Source organism: Bombus pyrosoma, linkage group LG6 (assembly GCF_014825855.1).
Source record: "Bombus pyrosoma isolate SC7728 linkage group LG6, ASM1482585v1, whole genome shotgun sequence".
Classification (NCBI taxonomy): Eukaryota; Metazoa; Arthropoda; class Insecta; order Hymenoptera; family Apidae; genus Bombus; species Bombus pyrosoma.
In genome coordinates this window covers 3899845-3926124 of record NC_057775.1, presented here as the reverse complement: position 1 = coordinate 3926124, position 26280 = coordinate 3899845, and the positions used below count along the sequence as shown (strand labels likewise).

Here is a 26280-nt window from a genome sequence, read left to right as displayed (position 1 = left end):
AGCGAGTCGATTTTTCCATAATAATCAACAGCGTCAATAAAATTAATATATAGAAAGCGAAACGTACCGATATTTGACTCTTATTTAACGAAAGATCGTAACCTAAGCTATATTTATCAATGCTTCTTAATACATACTTTTATCAGACGATATTTGAACACTTTTCAACGTTATATCAAAGAAATATGGATTAGTAAATAGTGTGAAATAATTTGTAATTATCGATTATAAATATCGACGATGGCAGTTTCGAGTGCTTTGTCTCGTACGCAAATGGAGGATTGGTTACGGTTCTCATTTTCGCTGTTCCGCCAAATCTACGATTCTTGACAACGCATCGTAACTATAATTCTCTTTCTTGTTAGGCACCGCGCTAATGTTACGACCCTCCAGCTGCTGGATCTTCTCGACAGCCTTCGTACCGTTATAAAGCTTCACTCTGGAAGTATCGATACTACCGCCGACGAGGTCGCCAACTTCCTGATACGCTCTATCCGACAAATTCGATAGAAGGCCCTCCTCCAGCATAGGCGCCTCCAACAATACCACGTTCTCGACTGGCACCGAGTCTTTGATGATCGATCCGGACTTTGGAGTAGACGCGTTTCGATCGCAGGCGCCACGTTTCCTCTTTTCCTCGTCGGCGAGGGACCATTCGCGAAGAAGCTGCCGGAAGTCCGCCGTGTCGACCGTCATTCCCATATCATCGGCTTCACGAGAGATACCGTACGCTTTCTCCAGATATCCGGCCAAACTCAAGTCCACCAACTTGTCGACCATTTTAGCCCGTTTCTCGTGTGGTAGCGACTGCTTCTTCTTCTCTTTCGAAGCAACGAGTTGCCTGTTTGCTGCGTTTCGCACCTTTTTGGGGCAGGTCTTCTTGCACGGTCTCTCGCCTGTAAGGGAAAGCCGAAATTTTGGACGGTTCGATCAGTCGATACGCGAGTCAGGATCTGCTTCAGACTCCGATTTACGGCTTCGACGCTAAATATGCATGGTTGTCGAAATAAAAGTCACGTCCTAAGAAGAACGACAAAGGGAAAATACAATTCTAATATTATACGGTAAATGTTTTTTCGTCCGACTCCCCGTGTACACTCTCCCTCCCTTCTCGCGCCACTGCGTCAATATTTTATTTCCATTATATCGTAAATCTTTTACCGTGACATCCGTGCTATGCACCTACGTACATTTACCAACATACGAAAACATCGTTCACCACATATATAGAAACATAATATGTACACTGTGAGTCTCTACGGAATACCGAAGGAGAATTACATCGAAATGTTTATACGCTTTGAAAGGACACGATCAACGTCGACGAAACAATTGTAAACACGATATATATTGCGATATGCCATTTTCATAAAAATTCAAACGATTGTAATAAACTGCAAAAATGGTATAATACTATATATAACTGTCGAAAACTATATATATATATATATGTCGAGAACGTGGTTTTCGGTAATCAGTGGAGCGAAATAATAAATAACCAGCGAACGAAACGATTCCTACGTGTACGAATAACTACATGGATCCGAATGACACGTCTATTAAATTGCCAGTGATCGATGAACGAAGAAAGTATTTAGCGAAAGATTGATCGTTCAGCTTAAGAATGTCGAGGTGTCGTTAAAATATCATAAGGTTGCGAAAAAGTTATTCGTTGGATGGAAGTCGGCAACAAGCACGCACGACACCGACGTCCTTACCTACACATTCTTCCTCTTGTTTCGGCACGCGACCTTTACACGCGTCCAGATTTGCCTGAACGTCATCCTCACCGGTACGAGCAGCGGGTCGCACGCATTGCACTTTACGATGCCTCGTTCCTTTCTTTCCGTCGCAGGCGTTACACTTGCTCCATTGGCTCACACGCCACCTTAAGCAATTCCAATCGTCATACAGCGATCGTAAATATTCGCCGATAAACGAGTAATGGAAATTAGAAAGGATCGTCGCTTATTCGGTCATTAAAATTGAATTGCGTCAAAGAAAAGATAGCGCGATAGTACTAAACGTATGCTGTTCGCAATTTCGAGAGGAAAATCTAAGCAGATAGAGAAATGTAAAATTGTGAATAGCACGAAATGGTAGGTAGACTCGATGGTTGTGCGGTTGCATGTACTTTGCAGGACAGGCTTCCGAGTTGCAAACCCTAGTTTTTGGATCTGGTCGTAACATGCCATCGCAGAATTCAAGACTCACTTTCCCACCTTTCTCTTCGACACACGCTGCCTCCGATATCTACGCCGAACAAAAGAATAATATAGTAACGTTGAAGCTGTTTTCGCTGCGTGAATCGAGTGCCGGATTCGCGATAATGCTTCACCAAATTATCATCAAGTCGACTTCAATATTCAAATTACCATCGTACCGCCTCCGCATTTAACGCTGCAGTCGCTCCATTCCATGAAATCCCACAGGTATTTCGGTTTGTATGACGGGTCAGTTGACATCACGTAATATACATAATGAATACCAGGATTCTGTCTCGGGTGGAAGAATACGTACTAGAATCATCATCATGGAATGAATCATTAATGTGGCTATTTAGGAACGATGGTCCATCATCGACAAAAAATGTTCCGCGCAATCGCCAGCTCCATGCCGATATCTTACGTTCGTTTGCGTGAATCTCTACGCGACGCGAGAACCTACTTTCCTTTTAATTTCTTTACTTTCCTTACTCAGGAGGGAAAAACGTTAAAACGATGCAGGCAGCGTTTATCAAAATTCGTATTTACGATCTCGACTATTTCACGCACGGAATTAATACATACTTCTATTCGAATAGCTGTCGTTATGGGCCCCTTTATTTCAATCTCCTCTCTGTTTGGCTCGGGATGCAGGTATACGAGTATGGAGCCTGCACAATCGTAATCACCGCTTCTATATACCACCCTACGATCGTTAGAAAATCGTTCGGTATACGATGAACTTGGTTTGTTCGTTAACACGAGAAAGAATCTTTAACTTCGTAGAGTTAAACATTCAGCTTCGAACGTATTATTTTCACTCTGTGCATAGTACGTATAATAATATATTTTTAAGACGCCATCGTTTATTTTGTAACAACGGTATAAGCAATTACTTGTCTTCGTTCAAACAGTATGTTTCACTATCCTCGAGTCTCACCGATAGTGCGTTTTTATTCGGCTGCATTTCCGCTACGTATATGCTTCGAGCACCCTGAGGAATAGTAACTACCTTCACGTGCGCTAGGAATTCGAAAATTTTCCAAATCATCAACGGATTACTTTTCGTTGTTGTCGCAAGTATTTCAAATCTACTAAACGCGATTTTTTAGCCATTTACAGTCGACAGTCGTCGAACGTTCGTACATCACGCTGTACTTCAACGCACATACGTATACATTCGTAAAAACAATGATTATAAAAGCGTTTCCACCGTCCTTATTTCCACATTCGCCTGTATCGTTAAAGCTTTAACTTGCAAATACTTGCAAATGATGGAAGAGACAGACGTAGGAAAATTTTGAATCGAAAACTTTGATGACAGAAGAGAATATAATTTACTGTTGCGAATTCCCGTTTCATTGAAGAAACCTTCTATCGCCTTGCACTTCGTACCGTCACCTTTGCACGTTCCACACCTGTCGTCGATGGCATTCGAATCCAACACCCAATCGCAACCGACTTTCTAGAAAATATCATACCTTTCTCGTTTCTAAACGTTCTGTTTCCTTTTAATTTCAATTTACTAGGCAAGAAATAGATTCTCTTATTTCTAGGACGAAAACGGTATAGTACCTATCGTACTATATGTATGTACCTGCAACTTGTAATTGCTAGTAATCAAGTTCGATCGGTTATGATGCTACCTTTAACGGCACTCGTTGTAGTAAACGGAAAAATATCGAGGCATGGTCGCAAAAAATAAACCAGAAATTGGTTTGTCAATGTCAATTAGATGGGTAACTAAATTTTTGTCCTACGACCTTTAGGATGCTTTTAGGCCATAAAACGTAGTTGGTAGAAAGGTAATGAAAGGTGTGCGAGAGATTAGTCACGAAACTTATCGCACGAACCGTACGAAGGGAATAATTTCGAAGCCAAAAGGCATCTTGCCTTTCGTTTCTATAACGAAAGCATCATAGAACTAGAACGCTATGCTCTTTCGTTGCAGATCACGCGAATACGTCTTCCTGTTTCCTGATTAAATTTACATTGTTAAAGTACTTCCGAGCTTCCGGCATTTTACTCAGCAAATTTCCTCTGTTTTAATCTACATACGATATGATACATCTACGATATTGGAATTGCACGTCTGTGAGAAAAATTCGCAACGGCAAATATCCTTTATCCGTGCAAATAACTTTTTGCGTCTCTGTTCTTTCATTTCTTATAATCGCTACCGATGCAACGCAATATAAGACACGATGATCGATCGGCTATAAATTTTCAATAAATACGTAATAGAAAACTATCGGAGAATAAATATCAGGTCGTAAAATATTACCGAAATGCAACCGAAGAATCTCGAGTTATACGCGTATTGCTTAATTTTGAGAAAGAACGAAGCAAAGAAATAACGAAGCAAATCGTACAAGAAATTAATAGTTAGAATAGTAAACTTGTCTCTTTTGAATTAAATTAACGTCATTCGTCGTTCTTGCACAATACGTTGAATTTTCCAGGCAATTCCTTGCAAGGAAATTAAACGGGAAAACAGCAATCGCAATGAACGAAGAAAAATACAAGAGGTAATCGTGATATTTGCTTACCCTGCATGTACCACCGACGCACATGTTGTTAGTACCACCCTTGCAGGGGGTAGAATCGTTTGCCACTTGGAACTTGGTGAATACGTTCTTTTCATTGATGCAGTACAAGTTGCACGGATCAAGCGTTGGATCGTGGATAGTGTACGCAGTCCAGTTATGCTTGCCGTCGGTCAAGATTTTTCGCTCGTTGTACCAACTGCACTGCAACTGGCGATACGATGGTTTCCTATGGTCGCAGGGCTGCACAGTCCAGGGTCGTCGTTTTTCACAAAAGGGATATATCGCTGCCGCAGAGGTTAGCGATCACGCGGCAAAAAGGGTGATATATTAGCAAAAAGCGTTAAGAGCTGGGTGTGCAGCCGAAAATGATTAATGGCGTGAGACAGAAATAGCACCGTACTAGAGTAATTCGTTGACGATCGTTTAAGCCGTAGCAAGTCGTCGGTTGCCTTTCCACAGGTACGAAAACGATCTTTCCTAACATTTCGTTTGTTCTTTCTTTTCGCCGAACTAGGTGAACGATAAAATTAATCGACTATCGTAACGTTAAACGAAGATTATCATACAAGATACAAAATAAATATCATATATCAGATTTCTAAAAATAGGCCGTTACACGAAGAAAATAAGGATACTATCGTGGCTTGCATCGAGTACGCGCACATGTACACACGAGCGCACGCGATCTTCTACGTCTAACTAGATCTCCGTGAAACTAGGCTGCAGAGTTTAGGGCCGAACGAAACTTTAAATTAAAATTTCTCCTATAGATAACGCAATTAAAATACTCCTTTCTTAGCTAAGCCTAAATCGGCAGTTACTTAGCTGAAACACCAGTAGTTTACAATCTTTAACCTAAAATCAAACGTTGGACAAAAATAAGTTTGAAGAAACAACGAAGCTGTAATCAAATATCCTTTCTCGCCCGAGACAGGGAAAAATATATAAAAAGAAACGAATCGACGAGATGAGAAACAATATCCCGTACACAATTGGAAATAGAAGAGAGCAAAGAAGAGTAGAAGAAAGAGAAGGATTGAGTAGAAAGGGGAAGGGAAAGGAGATGGGTAAGGAAGAAATGAAGTCGAAACGGCACCACGCACGGTCGATTCGCATAGAAAGACTGTGGAATTTACCATGGTGTTGCAAATGGCCAACTTCTTTCTCTCTCCGATGCAGTATCTGCCTTTGTTGGCGGGCGGCGGATTGTCACATTCTCTCTCGGCGAATTTCAAGCCACCGCCGCAGCTTCTGCTGCAACCGCTCATGGGACCCCATTTGCCCCAGCCACCGTGCACCGCCGTCGGTCGGGTGCCCATAGCCACGCATTTCTTGTGAATGCACCACTGAATACAGGCTAGTTCTTTATTCTTCGCTCGTTTCGTCGCGAAATGCTTTGCTTTGTGTCGTTTTTGGCAGGAAATTTTACGGAAAATTTTGCGAAAAATTTTACGAAAAATTTCGCGAAATGGAACATACTGATATTAACACGTTCCACGTCGTGTGTAATCAGAGACTTTGATAGAAATAAATTTTGCAATGGATAAATAAAGGCTACATACTTTCGCTACATCTTCCTAAAAGGCAAACGTAACAGAGGTTCCGCGTCTTACATTTTTTACGACAGATCGAGACTTTACAAAGGCTGTTATTCGTACGAACATTTCTGCTTAGACTCACCGCTCGCATTGTTACAGCGAGCTTTGTGCGTTTTTCACGTGAGTTACGACGCGTCACAGAAATTTTAAATTATTCTCTTTCGACTGCGCTCTCTGCTCTCGTATTTTACGGTATAATCCTTTGTCAACGGGACAACTAGGAGCAACGATTGCAAAATAGCTACATGAAAAGTGCGCGAGTAATTTTATCTTAAAAGAAAAAGGACGAAAAATTGAAGTAACGACTGGAATGGTAACGCGATCAAAGGCACAACTGCAGAGACGTTTAAGGCGCGATAATTTCCATGGAGAGATCCATAAATCGATACTATTACAGAGTGCGCTTTTGTTCTCGTTGGATAAATCCAATTCAACGAACCAAATTCTCGCCGCATTTTGATCCTTCGGCCATGGGTGATCCCCGGGAGAAACAGCTTCCGTTCTTCCCTTCGCACCATAGCACCTCGCACATTGCATCTCGCTGAAGGAACAACGATAATCAAATTATTCTTCGCGGTTTAACGAAATATATAAAGCGCCAAGTAGTAACTTTCGCTATGAACAAGTTAAATCCCATTCATCGACCTGTTCCCCGTGAGAATAATCGAGTCGTTTCTAGACCGATCGTATGTGATACGATACGATTGCCGAGCAACGGTTCGATCTCAACTTCTAAATAAATTCGTGCATAGAAGCAAGCGGCGTTCTTGCCGTTAAAATTATTCTCCAATTATTTGCAATTCTACAAAAACTGATAAACCTGTTTCGAAGATTTGCGAAGCAATCTTTTAAAGGCATAGGTAGTAGCCGTTAGGTAAGTGCGATAAAGTTTCGATAAAACTGACCTTCTACACTGTGCGTTTACCAGAAATACTAATTTTCGATTCATCCTGTGCCCTATAAATAAACGACGTTCTACAAATAGCAAGAGAAAATGCGGAAATATACCCCGGTATCGCCAGGACAAATCTTCGACCCGGGAAAGTTCATGTCGCATTGAAAATTGCCGTCGTACATCGCACCGGGCAACATGTCCGGATACTTGAATTTCTCCGGCGGATTTCTTGGATCGTTGATCAAGCACTCGCCCAAGCCGCTCCTAATCGATCGACACGAGGCTTTCGACTCGCGATAGAACAAAGTAAAACAAAGCATACATATATCGAAAGATTTACTCGAGCAAGGTAGTCATGTATTTCCTGCTGCAAGTCGACCATCTCAACGAATAGATGTTGACAATGGGTGACATGAGGAAGTAACTTTCATCGTTATCTTTGGGTGGACAGCCACTGATAGCGACATCGTCGTGCGAACAGCCCATCCTGGAAAATCACATCTTGCAAAATTACTTCCCTTTTGTAACCGCCTATTGTCGCGAAAAAATTCCGAATGGAATATTTTCGAAAAGAAAGTCCTCTGTTCCACTCGACTCCTATCTCTTAATCCCTTCGCAGCTAAAAAAAATCAGGCAAAAACAATCCCGCTTATTCGTCGCCATTCCACGTTCCGAAGCGAGTTTTCGTTAAAGCGCGTCGGAGAAACGAATTCGAGATTTTTACGGATTTTGAAACATCGATAGAAGCGAAGGGATCAAGGTTGGTAAAGAAACGTGCATGGACAGTACACGTGACCAACTTCGTGGCTAATTACGATTCCAAGCAATAGGCCACTATCTTCGGTGATGCAAGCTGCTTTTTCGGGATCGCAGGCAGCTCCGACATACGCCAGGCCCATCAGATTGCAATGCGGCACGCCTTCCGCGCAAATATCGTACCTGAAACACACGTTACGGTGTTTCGTTACGATCGTTCTCTAACTCTCGACGAAGTAAAATTTTACCTAGTTACAAGAACCGCTATGTCGTAATGGTTGGGGTGAGTGTGATCCGTGGGGTTCATCTTTTGGGCCCATTTGGCAAAGCTCGCTAACGTTGCCTCGGCTGCGGGACTAATAAGCAGATCTATCTACGGGAAAACCGTCTTGATAAAATATCTCCAATATCTCACTTTCAACATTTATAATATTCTTCATCCCGTGTAGATTAATTGCTAAAATGGACTCTCGTATTTTTAGTCCTCTAACTAGTTACGCGTTACCTCTTCCTTTTCCTTCTCCAAATATATAATGCGGACGACGACCATGTCTATCTGATTGCCGACAGATCTGTCGTGATAAAAGTCCGACACCATGTTCATGATAGTCAACAGGTACTGTTCGTAGTTGCTGTTGTTGTAAAAGTCGAGAAACCTTCTGTCCGCGACCAATCCAATCTCTACGAAACGATGAATACTGTGGGTCAAGGAAGTGCCCTTACCAACTTCGGGAGTTTCTTCTTCCATTAGTCGCTTCTGTCGTTTGGCCAATTGTTCCGCCCACGCCGCCTCCCAGTCATCTGCGAACGGAAAAACAACGGCTCGTATCGCTTTATCCGTTTCGAAGATCGGCCTTTATCTTCCATCCTCGGTGCAGATGGTTTATTCAAAATGTACTTTTCGTAAAAGAGATCTTGTAAAATTCACGGACAAACAATTTTTCGAGAGATATCGCGGCGAAGCGTAGACTCGTATAAATCGACGACCACTAACCGGAAGTTCCGCAGTAATTCTTGGAAGAATCGCCCCGACTCCCCTTCTTTTCGTGCGAGTCATCCCGCTTGTAAGCTATGTGAACGTGCTGTCCATCCTGTTGCGGTTCTGCTTCGTTCACCGGCTCGATGAAGTACCGGCCATGATTAGTTTGCACGTAACCAACCTGCACGAGATCCACAGCCACTTATCGACTTTTCGTTAATCAACGTTATTGTAAATAAGATATCGGACTCGGTTCCGTCGGCAGGAGACGCCTGCAAAGAGATGCAATTACGCGAACCTCCCAATCGGGTTAACACCGAGAACGACGTCGATACCGAACTAACTTGTAATTGCAGTTTCTCTCTCGCGAATGATACGTGTGTGCACGCGTGCCGTGCCGTGCCGTGCCGTGCCGTGCCGGCGTGGCGCGGCGTGGCGTGGCGTGGCTACGTGACTGCGTTTCTTGCCCGATTAAACCCACCGAATCCGTACCGAATTTCCATTCGCGGATCACGAAATTACGCGGCCACGCTTTGGAAATTACAATCCAACGATCCTAATTGGGGGATCGGCTGTTATGCGCAACATTTATCGTAGCTAGAACTAACGGTATAATTCAAAATTCGGGCTTCGCGTCTCCCAATAGCGCAAACAAACAGGCCCTCGGTAATTCACGGGAAATTGTGGTCTACAGGACAGAGAAGACCGCGTACCGTGCGCCGTGATATTTGCGAAAATTTACAGATTCAATAACGCTCTATGTGGCCGATTCGATTCACCGGTAGTTACAATACCTGGCTCGAGTAACTTCACTGCCTCGAACGAGTAACGACGCGCCTGGGAACGCTAACCAGAAGGTGTCTTTTAAATTACGGCCGCCTCCTCGCCTCTCGACGTCCCTATCTTCCGAGCTTTACCCTCCGAAATACGCGCTCCAAAGACCAACGAGATAGATACGATTTCTTTTCCTCGAGAGTAATGATCGAACACGTAAAATTGAATGGAAGGAAACACGATGACTACATTATACTCGACGAATTGTATAAGCGTCTTCCAGGACTAGCTACTTGCCGATATACAATAGATATCCGATTACTCACGTTGCTGCAACCATATTTCAACAATTCGCTCAGCTTTTTTATTCGTTTGACTTGTTATATCATTTATTTAACTTATTTTCTCCTTAAGAACCGAATAAGTCGACAACGAGTTGACGGCTAAGCTTACGATATCTCATGCTGTTATTCCAATGCTTCTCATGCGGTGTTTCGAAATCTCGGCTCTTTCGGAAGCCCGATTTTGCTCGAATAATTTACTTAAAAAAGCCACTATGTGGAGATAATTCGAAATTCGTATCTGCGAATCATCTACTTCCGATTTCTGAATTATCGTCCCTATCTTAGTTCGCATCAGGCTGTGATCGCCCTTCCGGCGTGCAAGCAGAATCGGATCATTGTCACTGAGAGGAGCAGATTATGCAGATCGCGTCTCGCTATGCAACGCAGCGCTGCAATTGCATCAAGTTGAAAGCATGAGCCACTCTGTCTGCATGTTTCGCAGTTGAATTCTCGAAATTCTCCTGGGAATCGACCGAGACCCCGAACCATTAAACGCTACCGAACGGTCGTGCATGCTAGCTTTGATCCCAAAACAATCGATCGTCGCGTCGAATCGGCAACACGGTCCCCGTACGCGTCCATCTAAATGCAAATACCTCATATTAATTTGCATCCGCTTAAGTGCATAATAAGAGGCTTGATTAGCCTCGAGGAGACGCACGCCACCGTGTTCTCGTCGTGGATTATATCGTTACGGAGCGTCTAGTCTAGTAGATTCAACTGTATGAAATCTTTCCGGAGTTGCTAGATCATCGGCGAGAATTAATCACGAAGCCTAGGTTCGATACGTTGTTGACCTCGATCGTATTGATACGTATCTTCGATACGTATGGCTACAAATATACAAGAACCAAGAAGCGTGCTTTGCAGGGGACGGGGAGCGGGGGGGGGGGGGGGGAGAATTTCACGACAATGCAAACTTTGATAATACGATTTTATGCCTTTGAGTTTTTCAAGATGATGTAATTAAAAATAAACGTAGGTAAAAAGGATAACATTTACGAACCACACCATCGCAGAGAGAAAGAGCTGCCTTGGATGTGCGATGGCCTCTAACAAAGCCCCGATAATGGCATTGTCGATCGGAGGCTCTCTTGAATCGTAACGCTTCGTTCAAGTTAGTTCTCAGGCCGGTGCCCCGCGTCTCGATCACCATGTCGGGCGAGATGAATTCGTGATACGGGTTGAGCTCCACATGGTGTTCGATCCCGTTGAAAGGCAGCACCAGGTGCACTTTATCGGCCTCAAGCTCCTGCTCGCCCGTCTCGGTCGACCTTTTCTTACGTTCGTTGATCTCTTGCCGATCATAGAAATACGGCAACGAGTATGTGTCGAAGCTGCCATCTTCGAACACTCTTCTCGGGATGAAAAATTCCGGCTCGTGGACGTCTCTCGTGTACCTGAACATCGACCACCGGCAAGAGAAGAGTTTTCGTTAAAGAACGTACGAACGACGCATCCTCGTTCCCGCAACAATTTCGCATATCGCTCTTTCTTACTCGCGCCTGCATATTTTCCACGAATACCTTTCTGAGTCGCGTCGAAAAATTTGCAACGGCACCGTAGAAAAAGCGTTAAACGTACTTGTTCGAATCAACTCGAACTAGAGTCGCTAGATGAAATTCGGTTGCGTGCTGAATTTGAGAAACACGGTCATTAAACTTCGTTATTGAATTCGTAAAGCATAATCGATCAGGATCTTTCGTTTCTCCATCACTCGTAAATGCACAAAAAACTAAGCGAAAACTTTGTCACCTTAACTTGCCTCGCTTCCAGCGTGACGCTCCTATTTCATCCCCAACCCTGCATCAATCCAACCCCGACAACTTCAAGGCCTAGTAATTCGGTTCTCGTGTCCCTAAACTTTAATCATCGATCGAACCGAGGGCAAACTTATTGCGACGGGCAAAAAGGCGCAAGTTTTCGAAACGAACGACGTAATACGATCGTCCCTGGTTGTTCCGTTCGGCAAAGGAAAATACTCGATGACACGGTCGAGAGAGCGGAAGAACGAAAGAACGTGTCGTGAAAGTTATAGGACATTTGTTAGCGAGATGCCAACCTCGGACAGTCAAGCGAGACAGGCGAAAGACAAAGAACGAGAACAATCCGATCGGATCAGGTCGGACGAAACGGTCGACTGGACAAACGGTTCGCGTGGCAGAGTGCATCGAGCTGAGGATTTCCTAGCCGAAACGTGGTAACCGTGGCAAGCTGCGAGTGCACTTACCTACCATGGTATACGTTTTCACGTCCGTTGCCGTGTCTCTTCGATGGATCGGTGTCCGCGATCGCGATGATGCCGAAGAACGTCAAAAGTGCTTGGAATCCGTTCATGACAGGCTACTTTTTTCTGTGGATCTCTTGAACACTGCCGTGAAGCTGCGGAACAACGAAAACTTTACGCAACTGTTTTCCTTCCATGAATAAATTCCGTATAGAGATCCTTTCTCTATATATCGCCGATGAAAAATTTCCACTCTCTGTTCCATACGTTAGGCTGAAAACTAATTTTTCCGCCGTTCTCATATATGTATTTATGCATCGCGTAAAAATAGAATACAGCTATATACCTGCTCGTCGAAGGTTAAACTGATTCTACGTACAGAATTTGGTTTCTTGGTACGATCTTAATCAAGCGTGGCCGACCGTAGCTATTAGGTCGTTAATCGTAGCGATCCAAGATGGTCGTTGGAACGAACGTTACGTCGATATTACGAAGCAACCTACGATACGTTTAAAAAGCTGCCACCTTAAAGCGACAAGTATTTGCAGCAGAAATTACAAGTTTCTTCTCCAGCGGAACGGAAGCTTGTAATTTCTGCTGCAAATGTCGCTTGTCGCTTGTCGTTTTAAAAAATACGCCAATATATTCTGATCCTTTTGCCGATATTACGAGAAATGCTCGATGTTCGCAAACACGAAGGTTCGTGAACATTTGATCGCGATTTTGATCGCGATTTCGATCGCTACAGCCGAATAATTCGATTACGATTCGATAAAGGGAATTAAAGATGACTCGCTTGTACAGCGATACGAACGTATCCGACGTTCCAAAGAATTTGATGGACAAACTCGATAAACGAATTTGAGCTTAGGGCAGAGTCACCCGGTATATTGGCTACGCGCGCGGTTCTTCCAATGGTTATACTCGAATCGATCCAAATATGGATTCAATCAACCTTCGGATCGAACCTGATAGGTAGGTCAATTTTAGTTGACTTTTTGGTCGTGCTGGCCCAACCGAGATCAGCCCCCCCACCCGTTCTTTCCTCTGCTTTTGGTCGTCGCGATTCCATTATATCGCGTCCAGCTGTAATTGTTTTTCTTCATAACCGTTTATCATCGAATCGAATTGTTATCGAATAATTCTCTTACTCTTCAACGTCAGAATTTGAAATCTTATCGCAAATGGACTCCATTCCTGCGAAATTGAAATGTTTCGTTCGAATTATCGTAATTATTGTATTATGCGCAAATGGTCGTCGTCCAGTGTACGGGTCAACTGTAACCCCAAAGTGTCCACGTCACAGGCAAAAATGTCATCGACGTGTCAATTGCCACGCGAAACCTACAGCGGTCGCGGTGATTTATCGCCAACAGAAAGATCGGCTTATCGACACATCTTATTTAGCCATTTAGCTAGTTTTAATCGAGAATCTTCGTCGAGAAAGTCGTCCTCTTGACGTTGAAACAGAACGAGGAAATATAACTGGATAGGTATATCTTTGGAGATGTGTGGTTAAAGCTTCGGGGTGGTCCATTCTTGCCCGTCACTGCGGTTGTCAATGACAACCGGTCATTGGCCGGGGAATAATTGAGGTTGCCAGTCAAAGGAGCAGAAAAGGAAGACGCGCAAATTACCAGGATCGACCGGAAGCGTCTAGGATAAACTCGACTCGATGACTCGCAGACAGAATGTCCTGTCAGGCAACGTGTCTCGTTGAACGGGTTGCGCGCTCTTTCTCACTTTGTTTTCATTTTTAAAGACATCGCGACACCGGCCATATATTCGACCAATATAAAGTAAAGTACCGCGACGTGTTCATCTCTAGAGCGAGCGTTCCTTATCGTTAGCGTTGCATTAGAAGGATTTCTTCTGTGGGCGTGATACGGAACGAGATAAAAGAACGTCGTGCAGGGTGGCGATGGTAACACAAAATCGAAAAGCCGGCGAGAGTAACACGGAATGCCGACAGAATTGGCAAAGATAAATTGCGCTGGAATTTAATTGGCGGCCGCGCGTGCCGAACGCATCTATTGAATTTCGCAGACCGACGTAGCCCCCGTGTCTGTTTACTTTCTTCTAACACAGAACCGAACAAACAAACACGCGCGTTCAACGATCTGCTCTTTCCGTGACATTAATGTCGCATTCCGAATAATTCACCTTGTTGCCTGAATGGACGACAATGCGCATTCGATCGGTATGTACGAACGTCTACTGGAGAAAGACTATGACCGAAGAACGCGATTATCCGATTCAGAAAAGCCTGACTTACGATTACTGGTTAACGAAGAGTTATTAAAACGAAACGTATTATTCTTTCCTCGTCGTTTATAAGGATTTTTCGTTATTTCATTGTGTTTATTTCTTATACGTGTATAAGATCAGTTTAAAATCGATCGTATAAGTATATTTTAAGCACCGAACGAACAAACCATCGTGGCATATAAAAATAAGTTTCCGGAAGCCTTCGTAGTCTTACAATCAGTCTTAGGACTCGATCGCCTAACTTTTGCATTTGTCGACCGAATCATAAATCGGTCATCGATAGTAACGATTCCAACGTAGACCATTAGTATATGAAAAGAAATGCCAACAACACACACACACACACACACACACACACACATACACTCGTGTACAAAGAAAATAGAATGGGAATGTAGCTCGATAAATCTTGCACAATAATCGATCGTACAGCTGGCTTGTCAAAGATCAATGAGCGGAGATTAAGAACCATCATCTTCTTCGTTACTCTGGAAATACCGGATAGCCTGATGTAAATTATTCTAATATCCGAGTTACCGTGTCTCTATAATTTTTTGCGCTTAATAGATAACGCGTTCAAAAGTAAACGTGCATCTGTGAATGGTCTAAATCGCGTAGGTGTATACGAACGACGAGTCGAGCTGGTTTTTCGCACCTCCCTTTACAGGTCGTAAAGGTAGGTACCTGTTCTCTGCTTATTTTCTATTACAACGTGGATTGCTTAGCAGACAGACTTTTTAACCAAAGATCAATGCCACGGATTCTAACAGCCCGCAGTCTAACGTTTCACGAACCAACGAAATATTCTCCCATCGCGTTTCTATTTACGAGCCACTTTGCATCGATTTCCATTAGCTCTGGCTTCGCCAGCTTTTAGAGATTCCCGCGTGTCGTGGTTTCGATTCCTCTTCATTGTTTTGATGGCGTGCTGTAAACGTCTACAGGTCGGCTGGCGGTTTTTACTATGTCGGAAAAAGCAGAAGAAGGACGATGTTAGAGAAGAAACGCTCCATGTAATAACGCATTGCCGCGTCAAACGGGTAATAAAATGTCTTCCTGTTGCTTTTTGCTCGTTATCCACCATTCCTCCAACAATTATATCGGATTACTAATCGAAGAGATAAATGCGTTGGAAACAAAAAATGTTTAAACTCGTAAACTCTCGAGTTTATAAGTCGTTTACATTTATTACTGTTGTAAAAATAGAAGCGTATATACGGTGTCGATCAAAATCGGTATATTTGATCTGCGCAAATAGGAAAGCTTTATATATAAATGTACGTCGTTGAAAGTTTTGTCGCGCGATAAAAGAGACAACCGATTTACAAAATATTCATTGCTCTCTATTTCATTACAATTTACAATTTCATAGCAAGCGCAGTTTCATATCGATGAAAAACAGCGTGGAATAATTTTAGAATTTAAACGCCAAGTACTTGCGTTTATGTATCTTTGAGTTTAACTTCCAACGGCGAAGGACCTTCGAAAAAGTCGCGTCACCTGGCGGTTGCAAATGGGTCTGACAGTTGGCGTGGCTTAAAAAAAATTTCGACAACCGAATGGGTCACGTTACCCTACTTGCAAGTATTTTACAGTCGATTGATTACTATCGAGCATAGGAACAGCATACGCGCACGAACAGCGAGTCTATGCATCCTGGCGAATACGCTCCGGTAGACTCAATCAAACGTATGCCGACCGGTTGAAAATTAATTCGACGTTACGGTCGATCGTTTGTCATACGCGAGCGAACGAATCTTAGCTGGACTCGTTGCATTTCGTCGATTGGAGCGGAAACAACGTCGACCGTGGCCCTGTGCGGCGCACGCCATTTTATTTATCTACGCTTACGTTCGCCAATTTATTCCTGCCAATTTTAACTTAACGCGTTTCTCGCGAAAAAAATAATTAATCACGTCAGCTTCTAAACTTTCGAACCGAACTGAATACTTGGAACTCGGAAAACTTGGTGGAGAGGAAATTCTCCTATTTCCTACGATGCAGCTTGTCTCGACTCTTTCCAGTGCTCTCTCGCTTCTAAGCAATTACGTAAATACTACCTTATAACTCTTTAATCGCAGGAAAATAACAACAGTATCGAATCGTTATCTTTTTCTACGTCCACTTTTCTTCGAACGTACATTAAGATATACATCTAACAAAAATTCCAATACCGATAATTGCTATGAATATTGGTTACCCACGCATCGCGAAGCACGTTAAAATTCGAGATTCAACAAGTTCCTTTAAAAGTCTGAACCGCATTGAATCGCGTTAACGTATATACGAGTACGTCTGCTTAACGATCGACGTTTCATTCAGTTTGTTCCGGTTACACGCAGGAGTCGATAACAGATATTTTATCGTGTAACGTGTTTAATGCAATTTGAAGTACCGTGCGAGTGTATAATAAACGAGCCGGTGCTCCAGTTGATCTTGCACAGCTGCTGCCGGCGAAGGTCGTATCGATTCTAAAATCCACGGATGGTCGACCCACGCGAACGAGTTCGTGGGCCGCGTGAATAGCTACCAACCGCTTATTATCCAGAAAGTCGTTTCCAGGATCGTACATCTTCCGCGCGCAATTAGGAAGCCATTAGCTACCTGGCTTCAGAGTATCGCGTATTTCGATATTTTGGAATTTCCTGCCTTGTAATTTCCACCAAATGTCAATAATAGCGCTATACTCGCTATTTTGTCCGACTCGTACTGTACGAACCGTGTTATTGATAAACTTTAGTAACATAGATTAACGAGTACTCGCTATCATCTACTACTCTACCTTTTAACATCGGAAATTCTACGCGTTTTCATCGAATTTCAAACAACTTTGCGTTCCCACATTTTCTATCAATTCATCCGGTGCTTCTTACATTTTTTCTTTCCCGAGACAACCGATAAACAAATAACGTTGGGTCTTTTTCCATTAACGTAGTTCCATAAAAAAGTCGCGTCCGCTATTCTTCTTGTTTCCCCAATATCGAACGACTTGTAACTAGATGGAGAACGTTTTATCTTTTGGATTAAATCCTCCAAACTAATAATCGCATTTGTAACCCCCCACATTTTTGCTTTAGTTCCTCGTACACGCTTAGCTCGCAACCGTGTTCAATTTCGAATCTGTAAAAGATATATCTTATATATTTAGAAGCAAACCATCAAACCATTAAAATTTCTTAGCCAAATTTCGAAATAATGGAAGGATGTCAGCGAATGACGATTCTTGTACGTTGACTATTGTATCGGACGTAATTGTCGCACACGGTATCGCGACGCAACGATGCGACGCGCTTTGAAACAGATGCCTTTCGATTTCATTTCGCATAGCTTCGTACAACGTATGGATTTCAGATTTCAGATATTTTACTTGCTCTTTTATTACAGCGACGATGTAATTGTCCGACCGATGACGACGCAACACTCGATTTGTAACCAGAACGAGTAAGACTTCATAAACTTTCTAAATCGTGAAAAAAATTCGTGCTTTTAAACTATTCGAAAGATCTGCAGTGACAAATTTGCGGAGAATGATCACGCTGGGACAAGGAAGAGAATATTAAAATGATGGGATTTAGTAGGAGAGATTTCCTAAGAGTCGGGATAAGTCGTTGCCTCGATGGAGAGATCACGCGGTGGACAAAGAGCAAAGTACAAAATGTTATAAAGCTTATAATTCGCTGTATCGCGCGATAAAAGGTATAGAGTATAAGTTGAAAATTGCAAATTTCACAATGAAATTTCAGTTTAATCCTAAGTCGGCAGAGTCGATCCTGTAAACACACCCGGAATATAATATGAAACTAGGGGAACAGCAGTTTTTACTTTCCAAGAATCTTCGAAACTTCACCGGCGAATCTTTGTTTGGCTCGGAGCAAGCTCCGCAAACAGCGTAACACGCGTAGCCACGCAATCGCCATGCGAGAAATTCTCAGTAATGGATTCGATATTTCAGAGGCAACGACGTAAAGCGCGAACGGCAAATTGCCCAAAGGAATTTTCATAGATTACGCGACTGAAGGTTCGAACAGTTGCGTGATAATTCGCAAAAAGAAGCGCCGTCTCAAGAACGGACGTTTTCTACAACAGGCATTTATTCTAAAACGCGGCGTTTCGATCGTGTAATCGCACAGCTACGATTAATTCTGTTGCAACAGGTATTTTTCTGACGCGGCTCTCGGGCGCTAAGAAAATTGCTCCACGTGGCCACCGTCGTTTCCATCCAGTCGCAGCCTTCTTGTAGGTAATCATATTCAGCCAGCATGGGATTCCTGAAATACGCAATTATCGTATCGAGTGGCGCGCTGTGCGTTCCAGCGGAAACGAGTACCACCGCGTGCTTCAAATTCGCCTGAACGCGACAGGGAAGCAAAACGTTCCTACGATTAGAATCGTTAAGCTATTAACGTTGACTCGCGAGGTTGCCTCGGAACGAGGCAATTTTCAGTTTCTTTTTGGCGACGTCAAAGACGCCACGCAGTTCCTTGCTGACTGCGTTTGGACACGTATTGAAACGATTCGTAAACGCATGCTACTGCGAGACAGCTACCGGGTCGACCTCGCACTGTCCGCACACAGCTTTAAGCTCTTCGTTTCTTGCTGCGAGCAACACTAAGGATTTCGATAGGGAGAAGCTTAGAAATGAAAGAACAATGTTTATTTCAATTGGTGCAATATAGAACGAAAGTTGATAGAAAGTAGAGTGAACAGAAGATTCTAGCTATTCGAGCAACGTCCGTTTAAACATACGAGCACACGAGCGATACGAGCCATGTAAATAGAAGATCGTAGGAGTAGTCGAGTCGGGCTAACGTTGTCAGAAAGAATAGGCTCGTTTGAGTCGTGAAGGTGGCAAAAGAATTTCTTTTAGGTAATTTTACGTTAATCCGAGAAACAGAAAGACGATCGATCGTTCCCTTCGATTAATTTATAACTTCACCGGAAAAACGACACGGACGACGCGCGCGCGTTCGGCAACCGTTCGCAACGACTCGAGTAAAGATGTCCGCGAGGAAAAGGGAGGAAAGTTCGCGACACGCCACAGATTTTGTGCGCACGCAACGGCTAACGAGTAACACGAATTACGGGTAAAACAAAAGAGAAGGAAATTCGAAGGAGAAACGGTCGAGCGGAGAATGGTCCGGAGGTAGGCAGGTAGAAAAAAAAACGGAAAGAGGAGAGGGGGAGAAGGGGAGAGAGAGAGAGAGAGAGAGAGAGAGATAGCAAGGTACATGTTCGCAACATGTGACACGAATAAAGGCGGTGAGTACCGGACGAACGAAGCAAAGGATAAAACGAGAGGAGAACAAAGCTCGAGAGATTGGGAGAAAGGGTAGGAATTTCGCAATGGGCCGAAGTGACGCGCTGGTATAAACATAAATTAGGAAACACGATGTTGGAAGAGAACGGATGACAAGGATGGGACAGGACAGGATCGGTGTGGCGCCGTAGCAGAAGGGCAAAAGCTTGGAAAGAAGCAAAGGTTCGAGTAAATAAAGTCGCGTCGCAGGAGCGCGGCGAGAAGTAAAGGGAGACAGATTCCTCCGGCGCAAGGAGATCGAGGAGGCACGAGACGAAAGACGAAATACGCGAAAGAAGGAGAGTCAACGTCATGGGAGAGGGTACGTACGAGGTAGAGCGAGGAGACGAAGAGGGAGAAAGAAACGGACAAGAGACGGAGACGATAAAAAGAGCAACGGATAGGAAGAGGTGGCGAGGGAAATGGTGGAAGCGGGGGGGTGGGCAGGAGAGCGGGAGGGGCAGAGGAAGAGAAAAAGAATGAGCGAGAAAAAGAGAGAAATAGCAAAGGGGAGGGAGAGTAGTCGACGGAAAACGGGTCCACGGCTGGGTGGAGGAACTAGTCTTACCTAGTAGATTGCCCTGTCTCGGTTCTCGGTCCGTGCTTTTGCGGCCGTCCAAGGTAGGAGGGAACCTCCGAGTTCTCTCTGTTAAACGTAACTGAGCCAAGGAGGAGACGAAAAGAGAGGAGAGATCGAGCCGCGTAGTAGTCGGCGGACGTAATCCGTGTATCGTACGTATATAAGTAGATAGAAGCCGAGCCGAGAGAGTCTGGTACATACGTACGTACATACATACATACATACATATATATACATATATAGATATATATGTATATATATATACATAGGTGGCTGGGGGCGGGCGGGAGGAAGCGAGCGAGCACAGGGCCAGCTGATCGAGGAGAGAAAACGAGACGGAGAAACGGCGAACAGGGATACGGAGCGGAGAGGACCATGTATACGTAGCATCGGAAGAGTGTACCACCAGATCGCTAGTGTTGTGACGGCAATCGTGCCCACGACTTCTCCGTTGGACCCGACATCCGTGTTCCGTCATTTCTGTCCGTACCCCGCCCCTCCTCTCTGTCTCTCTCTGTCTGTCTGTCTCTCTCTCTCTCTCTCGTTCCTATTCGCTCCGTTTCCGTCTCCTTACCTGTCTCTCCGCTTCCTTCTATCGTCTCTGGCCGTCTGTCACTGTAATATCTCTTCCCCTTGCGACTATTATCCACCTTCTTTACCCCTCCCTCCGATTTCCTTCTCCGTTTTCCACCCTCCTGTTGATCGTCACACCCACCGTTTCCACCACCTTTGTACCCTTTTGCCCTCGCGTCGCGCCGGTTTCTCTCGTTCGCGATTCTTTTCCTCCGCTTCTGTGTTTCTCCGTCGATTTATCCCCCCACCCCTTACTGCTGCCGTCTAACTGACAGCGGTCCCTCACGCTGCCCCCACTCGCGCGTATCGGGCCCTCCTACACAAGCGCCTTTCGAGGCGCGTGTTTTCGTGATCCACATAGCCACTTCCGGCGAAAAGTGAACTGTTGGGTGATGAACCGGTGAGCTGATGAACCGCCGCCGCCGCCGCCGCCGTCGCCGTCGCCGCCACCGCCGCCACCACCACCGCCACACACGAACGTTCAAAAGGAGGTGACCGCGGGGGAGGTACGGCCTGCTCCCAGTGCCGAGAGGTATCCGGTGTGTCGCATCCTCGTCGCAATCGCTTCGTGTGAAGAACGTGCGCGCAGGTGTTTCGGAATAGTGTACCGCACCATCGTTACCACGTGTCCATCGGGACGATACGATTCGCCACGGGTATGTACCGCAACCGTACAAACTTTCCCGATAGTTTCCCGATTTCTCAGCGGGATAGTAACGTTTCAGAAACGCTCGAAGCAGAGGCAATATCTATTTTTTCTATAATCGATCGCTCGTCTATTTTTAAATCGTAAGGTAAATTTTCGATTTTTGCCGGTCCATTTCTCAAGTAACGCGTCGCAGTTGTCCGCTCGATGAAAGTCGGAAGCGAAATGTGGAAGATACTTTTTTCTATCCGTGTATTTTTCGTAATTATTAAGTTGCAAGGATATTTTGCGTGCGCGAAAAGGAGACGAGCAGGAGTAATTTTTCACCGACGTTCTTACGAATTATTACTTTTAACGTATGATCGTTTGAAATTCAAATGCTATTTAAATCTAAGTACGTGTAACGTTTTGATATTAAAAAGCATTCGAACGTAAAAGCTCGTAAAACCCATCAAATCGTGATTGCGAACCAAAAAATTAAATTTATCGATGTAACGTTCGTCACTCGGTAATGACACGTCAAATACTTTCAACGCGTCGTTAAATTTCTTTTGCAAAGATTAATTTCATCGATGCGGTTTATTTTTCGATCGCGCTGCCTGATAATATTAAATAATTACACTCGACAAAGTTAATTCATCGAATCCTGACGTCGATGTGTTCATTAAGCTGCTTTGCAGAAAATATACCGGCGGAAATTAAAATCTTTTAACGCGGATCGAACGACGCGCATCGCGTAGCCAGAGAGTCGCGTTTAAATAAATCACGTCGACGGTCACGTTTTGCAAAAAGCAAAATTATAAGATAATTGGATAAAATATCGAAGGGAGGGGGAGACAAAATCTGTTATCGCGTTATATTAAGCGGCGCGTACAATGAAACTGGAATTACCGTAGCAAGTGGTAACGTTGAACTGTTGCGAACGAACGAGATCTTTTCGTTTGACCAAGTTCCAACTACGACGTTATGAATTCAATTAACAGTTTCGAACACGCGAATTGCCGACGGCAAAATGAGTTTAATAGACGAATTTTCTCTCTGGTTGCTTCCCAAATCTAACCTCCGAATAAACTCCTTTAAAAGGAATTGATTAACTTTACAGTTTGGCTTTGATCGTTGAAAAATTGACAGAGTTACCGTGGAAATCTCGTGGATACGCAAACGATAGAGCGTGAAAGGTGCGAAACTGTGGAGATTTTTCAAGAAAATCGAGCGGTGACGTTTGGTAGCAACTGGTTCCCGCAACTCCTCGTGACTCGCGTGATTTATCGCGTGCAAAAGTGTCAACAGAGTAAACCGTGTCGTCGATTCAACGTTGTTGCACTGTGGGGGCACGCAATTAATCAGGAATCTGAAAATTATCGACAGAGTTATGGATATCCTTTGTACACGGTTGGCCACTTGCCGCGGCACAGGATTAATTTCAAGCTGAAAAGCAACTGCCGTCGGCTGCCGCTATATTTGTTGTTTGCTTATTTGGTAATCGCTCGCCGGGATTACCTCGTTACACAAGAATAACGAAAAAGAAAGTGCTCTGGTTAAATAAGCCGTTAACGAGCATGCCATTCAGCCTGCAAAAGTATAACCGATTAATTTTATGGATGAACATTGTAATTACCATCTACGTTTCATTTTACTCCACCAATTCCCGAACAACCTTTTAATTTCATTATTAAAGGCCCACGACGCAGTAAAGTGAAGATGTTAACGTTGATGGTACATCCGTAAATAAGCGAACATGAAATCACCGAGTACCTACGTATGTGTATGTATGTACGCATGTACGTACGGTTGTGTCTTTTTCGAAGCGATATTCGAGCGAACGTCGCCCCACGTTGACGATGACACAAATGTTAATGAATGTTTACCAATTTTCATGAATACTCGTGCACGATAATTAAACGAAATTTCCACGCGTTCGAAACTTTACGACCATAGAAGTTGCTAGTATCGATCTTAGCTATGTCTGTTCTTCTTAGATTAGTTAGGCAGTAGGTAGAGTCGCGATTTCGTACGTTAACGGTGCTTGCTGTTTGTCTGGTGTCGAATATTATCGATGTTTAGAACGAAACACAAAGCAAGAAATTAATTGGCAAGTCAAGAAGAACGTTTGCACTGGAAAATAATAAATTGCTAAACTGGAAAATAGTACAATCCTCCCAAATGTATGCTACTTCGTATTTCAAATTTATTTTTTCGAGGCTAATTGATGAAAACAAAATACTTCAAAAAGAACCACAGACGAAGCGAGACGGAACGGATGCATTCAAACGGTTTCTTGAAACTTTCTCAAATTTTCGCGAAAACCACCTAAAGATTCGTTCGATTATCGAATATATCGGCGCAATAAGAATCGCGTACGATTCTCATAAATTATCGAACGAAGAAATTCTCGACATAGCCATTCCCCGAACGATGCCTTGAACAAATCTTCGACTCGATTTATTTCAGTTTATATCATACATGCCAGTGTGTACGTCGAACGCAAAACGTCCATAGAGGACACTAGATCTTTGTCCATAAACGACGACTCACGCCGATTTTAACTCGTAAACTTATTCGACGACGCTGTTTCGCGCGCCGCGCCGTGTCGCATCGCGACTACCACGAAGTTTATCGACGCACGTTTACGTGACTCGCGTTACTTGCTAGAATCGATAATCGAAACGCGAGATATCTAGGAATGACTAATTAAAATTTCTTCCAAACTACGATCTTTCCACTCGATTCTTTCCACTTTTTTGAACGGATTTAAGTCGTTCGCGGATCTCGTACGTTTATCAACGCGTTGATACGCACCAAATTAGTCTCGGTTAATAATATCGCTGGCAAGTGAATCGCGATGATACGTCAATTTTTTTTTTTTTTTTTTTATATAGGAGAGAAAAACAATTTCACTGGGAAGGGAGAGCGCAACCTCAGTAAACGGATCCACCTATGACACGGGCACGATTTTCGTTACTTGGCTCGTTCAAGTCGGTATAAACCGAGTTCGGAACGTGAGATAACGATCGGAAGAAAATTACAGCGGTCGGACTGACGTTTTGTTCGTTTGACGACGCGTTACAGGAGGAACTTCCTATGTACGTCCAACTCGTCTGCGTTTTATACGCCTTTGTATCGTTACAATGGAGAAACATGCTTTTGTTTTCGCAACGGTTTCGTGTGATTCGGATTTAAGACAATTAAGAGTATTTAAGACTGCTTCTGGCGCAGACGCGCGCATATAGGAAATGCCGCCTTAACTCGGATACGTTGAACGCGTCGCAACGCTATACAGCGCCGCGCCGCGCCGCACCGCACCGCATCGCCGCTCTTTAACGCGAATCTTTGCCATTAATTGGAGTACAGAAGCTTCCGCGGAAAGTTTCTTGTGGCTATTCGCGCTCCAAAGACGGCACTAGCGAGGCGTCTTAGAGTTTTCTCGGTGGCGTTTCCGCCAACTTTTCCGGCAATTAATGGCGCGACGTGGCAGAATTTTTTACGAAAGCCCCGCGAGGCAACCTTTTTACGAAATAGGTTAATGTCTGGTTTCGAGTAAAACCCGTGATTATCGCATACCTGTCGGACTAATCGTTGCGGAGCAGACGCTTTCCTCGCGTTGTTACGTTGTTACGCGGTAATAATAACGTAAAAGCAGACAGTGGAGATCCTCGTCAAGAAGGTTGCATATCGAATCCGGGGGCAACGAATTATTATATATCGCAGTTAATGATCGTGTTGTTTGGAGAACGAAGGGAACCGCGCAATTATTAAATCGTTAAGGTGAACCGTACCTACACGAACGGGCTACGGACATCCTATAATACCACCGGCTTTCCACTTGTTCTTAAATTATCGTTAACATGTAACGTAATTCCTACCCTCTGTGGCCGATCCCACCGACAATTTTCCACTCTACTCGACAAATAAAACGTTGCCTGGTTCGTGTACGTGCGCTCGATGCGCAATGAGAAACTACCGGCTGAAATAATTAGTTCTTTCGCGTGTATGAACATGTGCCAGGAACGTAAGCGTTTTTACCTTTAAAGTAACCTACTCGTTTGGTGTAATCTATAAATCTGGTAACAAGGTGCGCAGTGGTTAATGGAGCAAAGGAACAAACAAACTCGGCTCTAATCTATGGAGTTTCGTGGCAAAGTGTAAAGTACCTTCGTATAACATTTTTATCGATCGCCCTTTAAATTAACTTCCTTCCAAGAGATTCGTAACAACTTAATTTCCAACGTATTTTCTTCTACTAATTGGGGGCTTTTATTTTCTTTAATGCGGCAAAATTCTAGGTAACTGTAGCGATCTCCCTGTAAGAAAACGCGGTTGAACATCAACGCCGACATTTCTGTCTTTACGAAATTTTCATTTCTCCGGTTAAATGGGTAAATGAAAGGGTCCGGTATCATTGAAATTATAATCTCGGAACTCGCACGATATTCTCGTTAATACGACACGAAAAACGAGTGGAACTCGTGCATCACGTTTGAGCTTTATTTCGTTGTAATGCACAAACGGATCCCAGATTTCGTTCATACAGCGTAAAGAACAAACGACGCGCGGATTCGTTTGATTCGCGTTAACGTGTCTACAGCTTGAA

General features: G+C 43.8%; 2 protein-coding genes across 5 annotated transcripts in view; one reads left to right on the top strand and one right to left on the bottom strand.

Annotated features, from left to right (window-relative positions):
• Positions 1-294: 294 nt before the first annotated feature.
• Positions 295-20500, bottom strand: LOC122568416 (A disintegrin and metalloproteinase with thrombospondin motifs 12-like). The gene is made up of 19 exons (XM_043728115.1): positions 20459-20500; positions 12330-12481; positions 11106-11499; positions 8997-9162; positions 8508-8803; positions 8251-8375; positions 8036-8185; positions 7587-7733; positions 7360-7510; positions 6791-6892; positions 5890-6099; positions 4754-4993; positions 3546-3669; positions 3101-3227; positions 2790-2910; positions 2376-2519; positions 2135-2253; positions 1719-1888; positions 295-896 (listed from the first exon to the last, which is right to left on the bottom strand). The coding sequence occupies exons 2-19, from the start codon at positions 12434-12436 to the stop codon at positions 295-297; spliced, it is 3495 nt and encodes a 1164-aa protein (XP_043584050.1). The 5' UTR covers positions 12437-12481; positions 20459-20500.
• Positions 20501-20590: 90 nt separating this feature from the next.
• The window catches only part of LOC122568601 (A disintegrin and metalloproteinase with thrombospondin motifs 10-like), a 56418-nt gene continuing 50728 nt past the window's right edge, over positions 20591-26280 (top strand). For all 4 annotated transcript variants that reach the window (XM_043728522.1, XM_043728524.1, XM_043728519.1 and 1 more), the window contains exons 1-2: positions 20591-20671; positions 20740-21699. The gene's annotated coding sequence lies outside the window, so the exon portion shown is untranslated. The remainder of the gene's footprint in view (positions 20672-20739; positions 21700-26280) is intronic.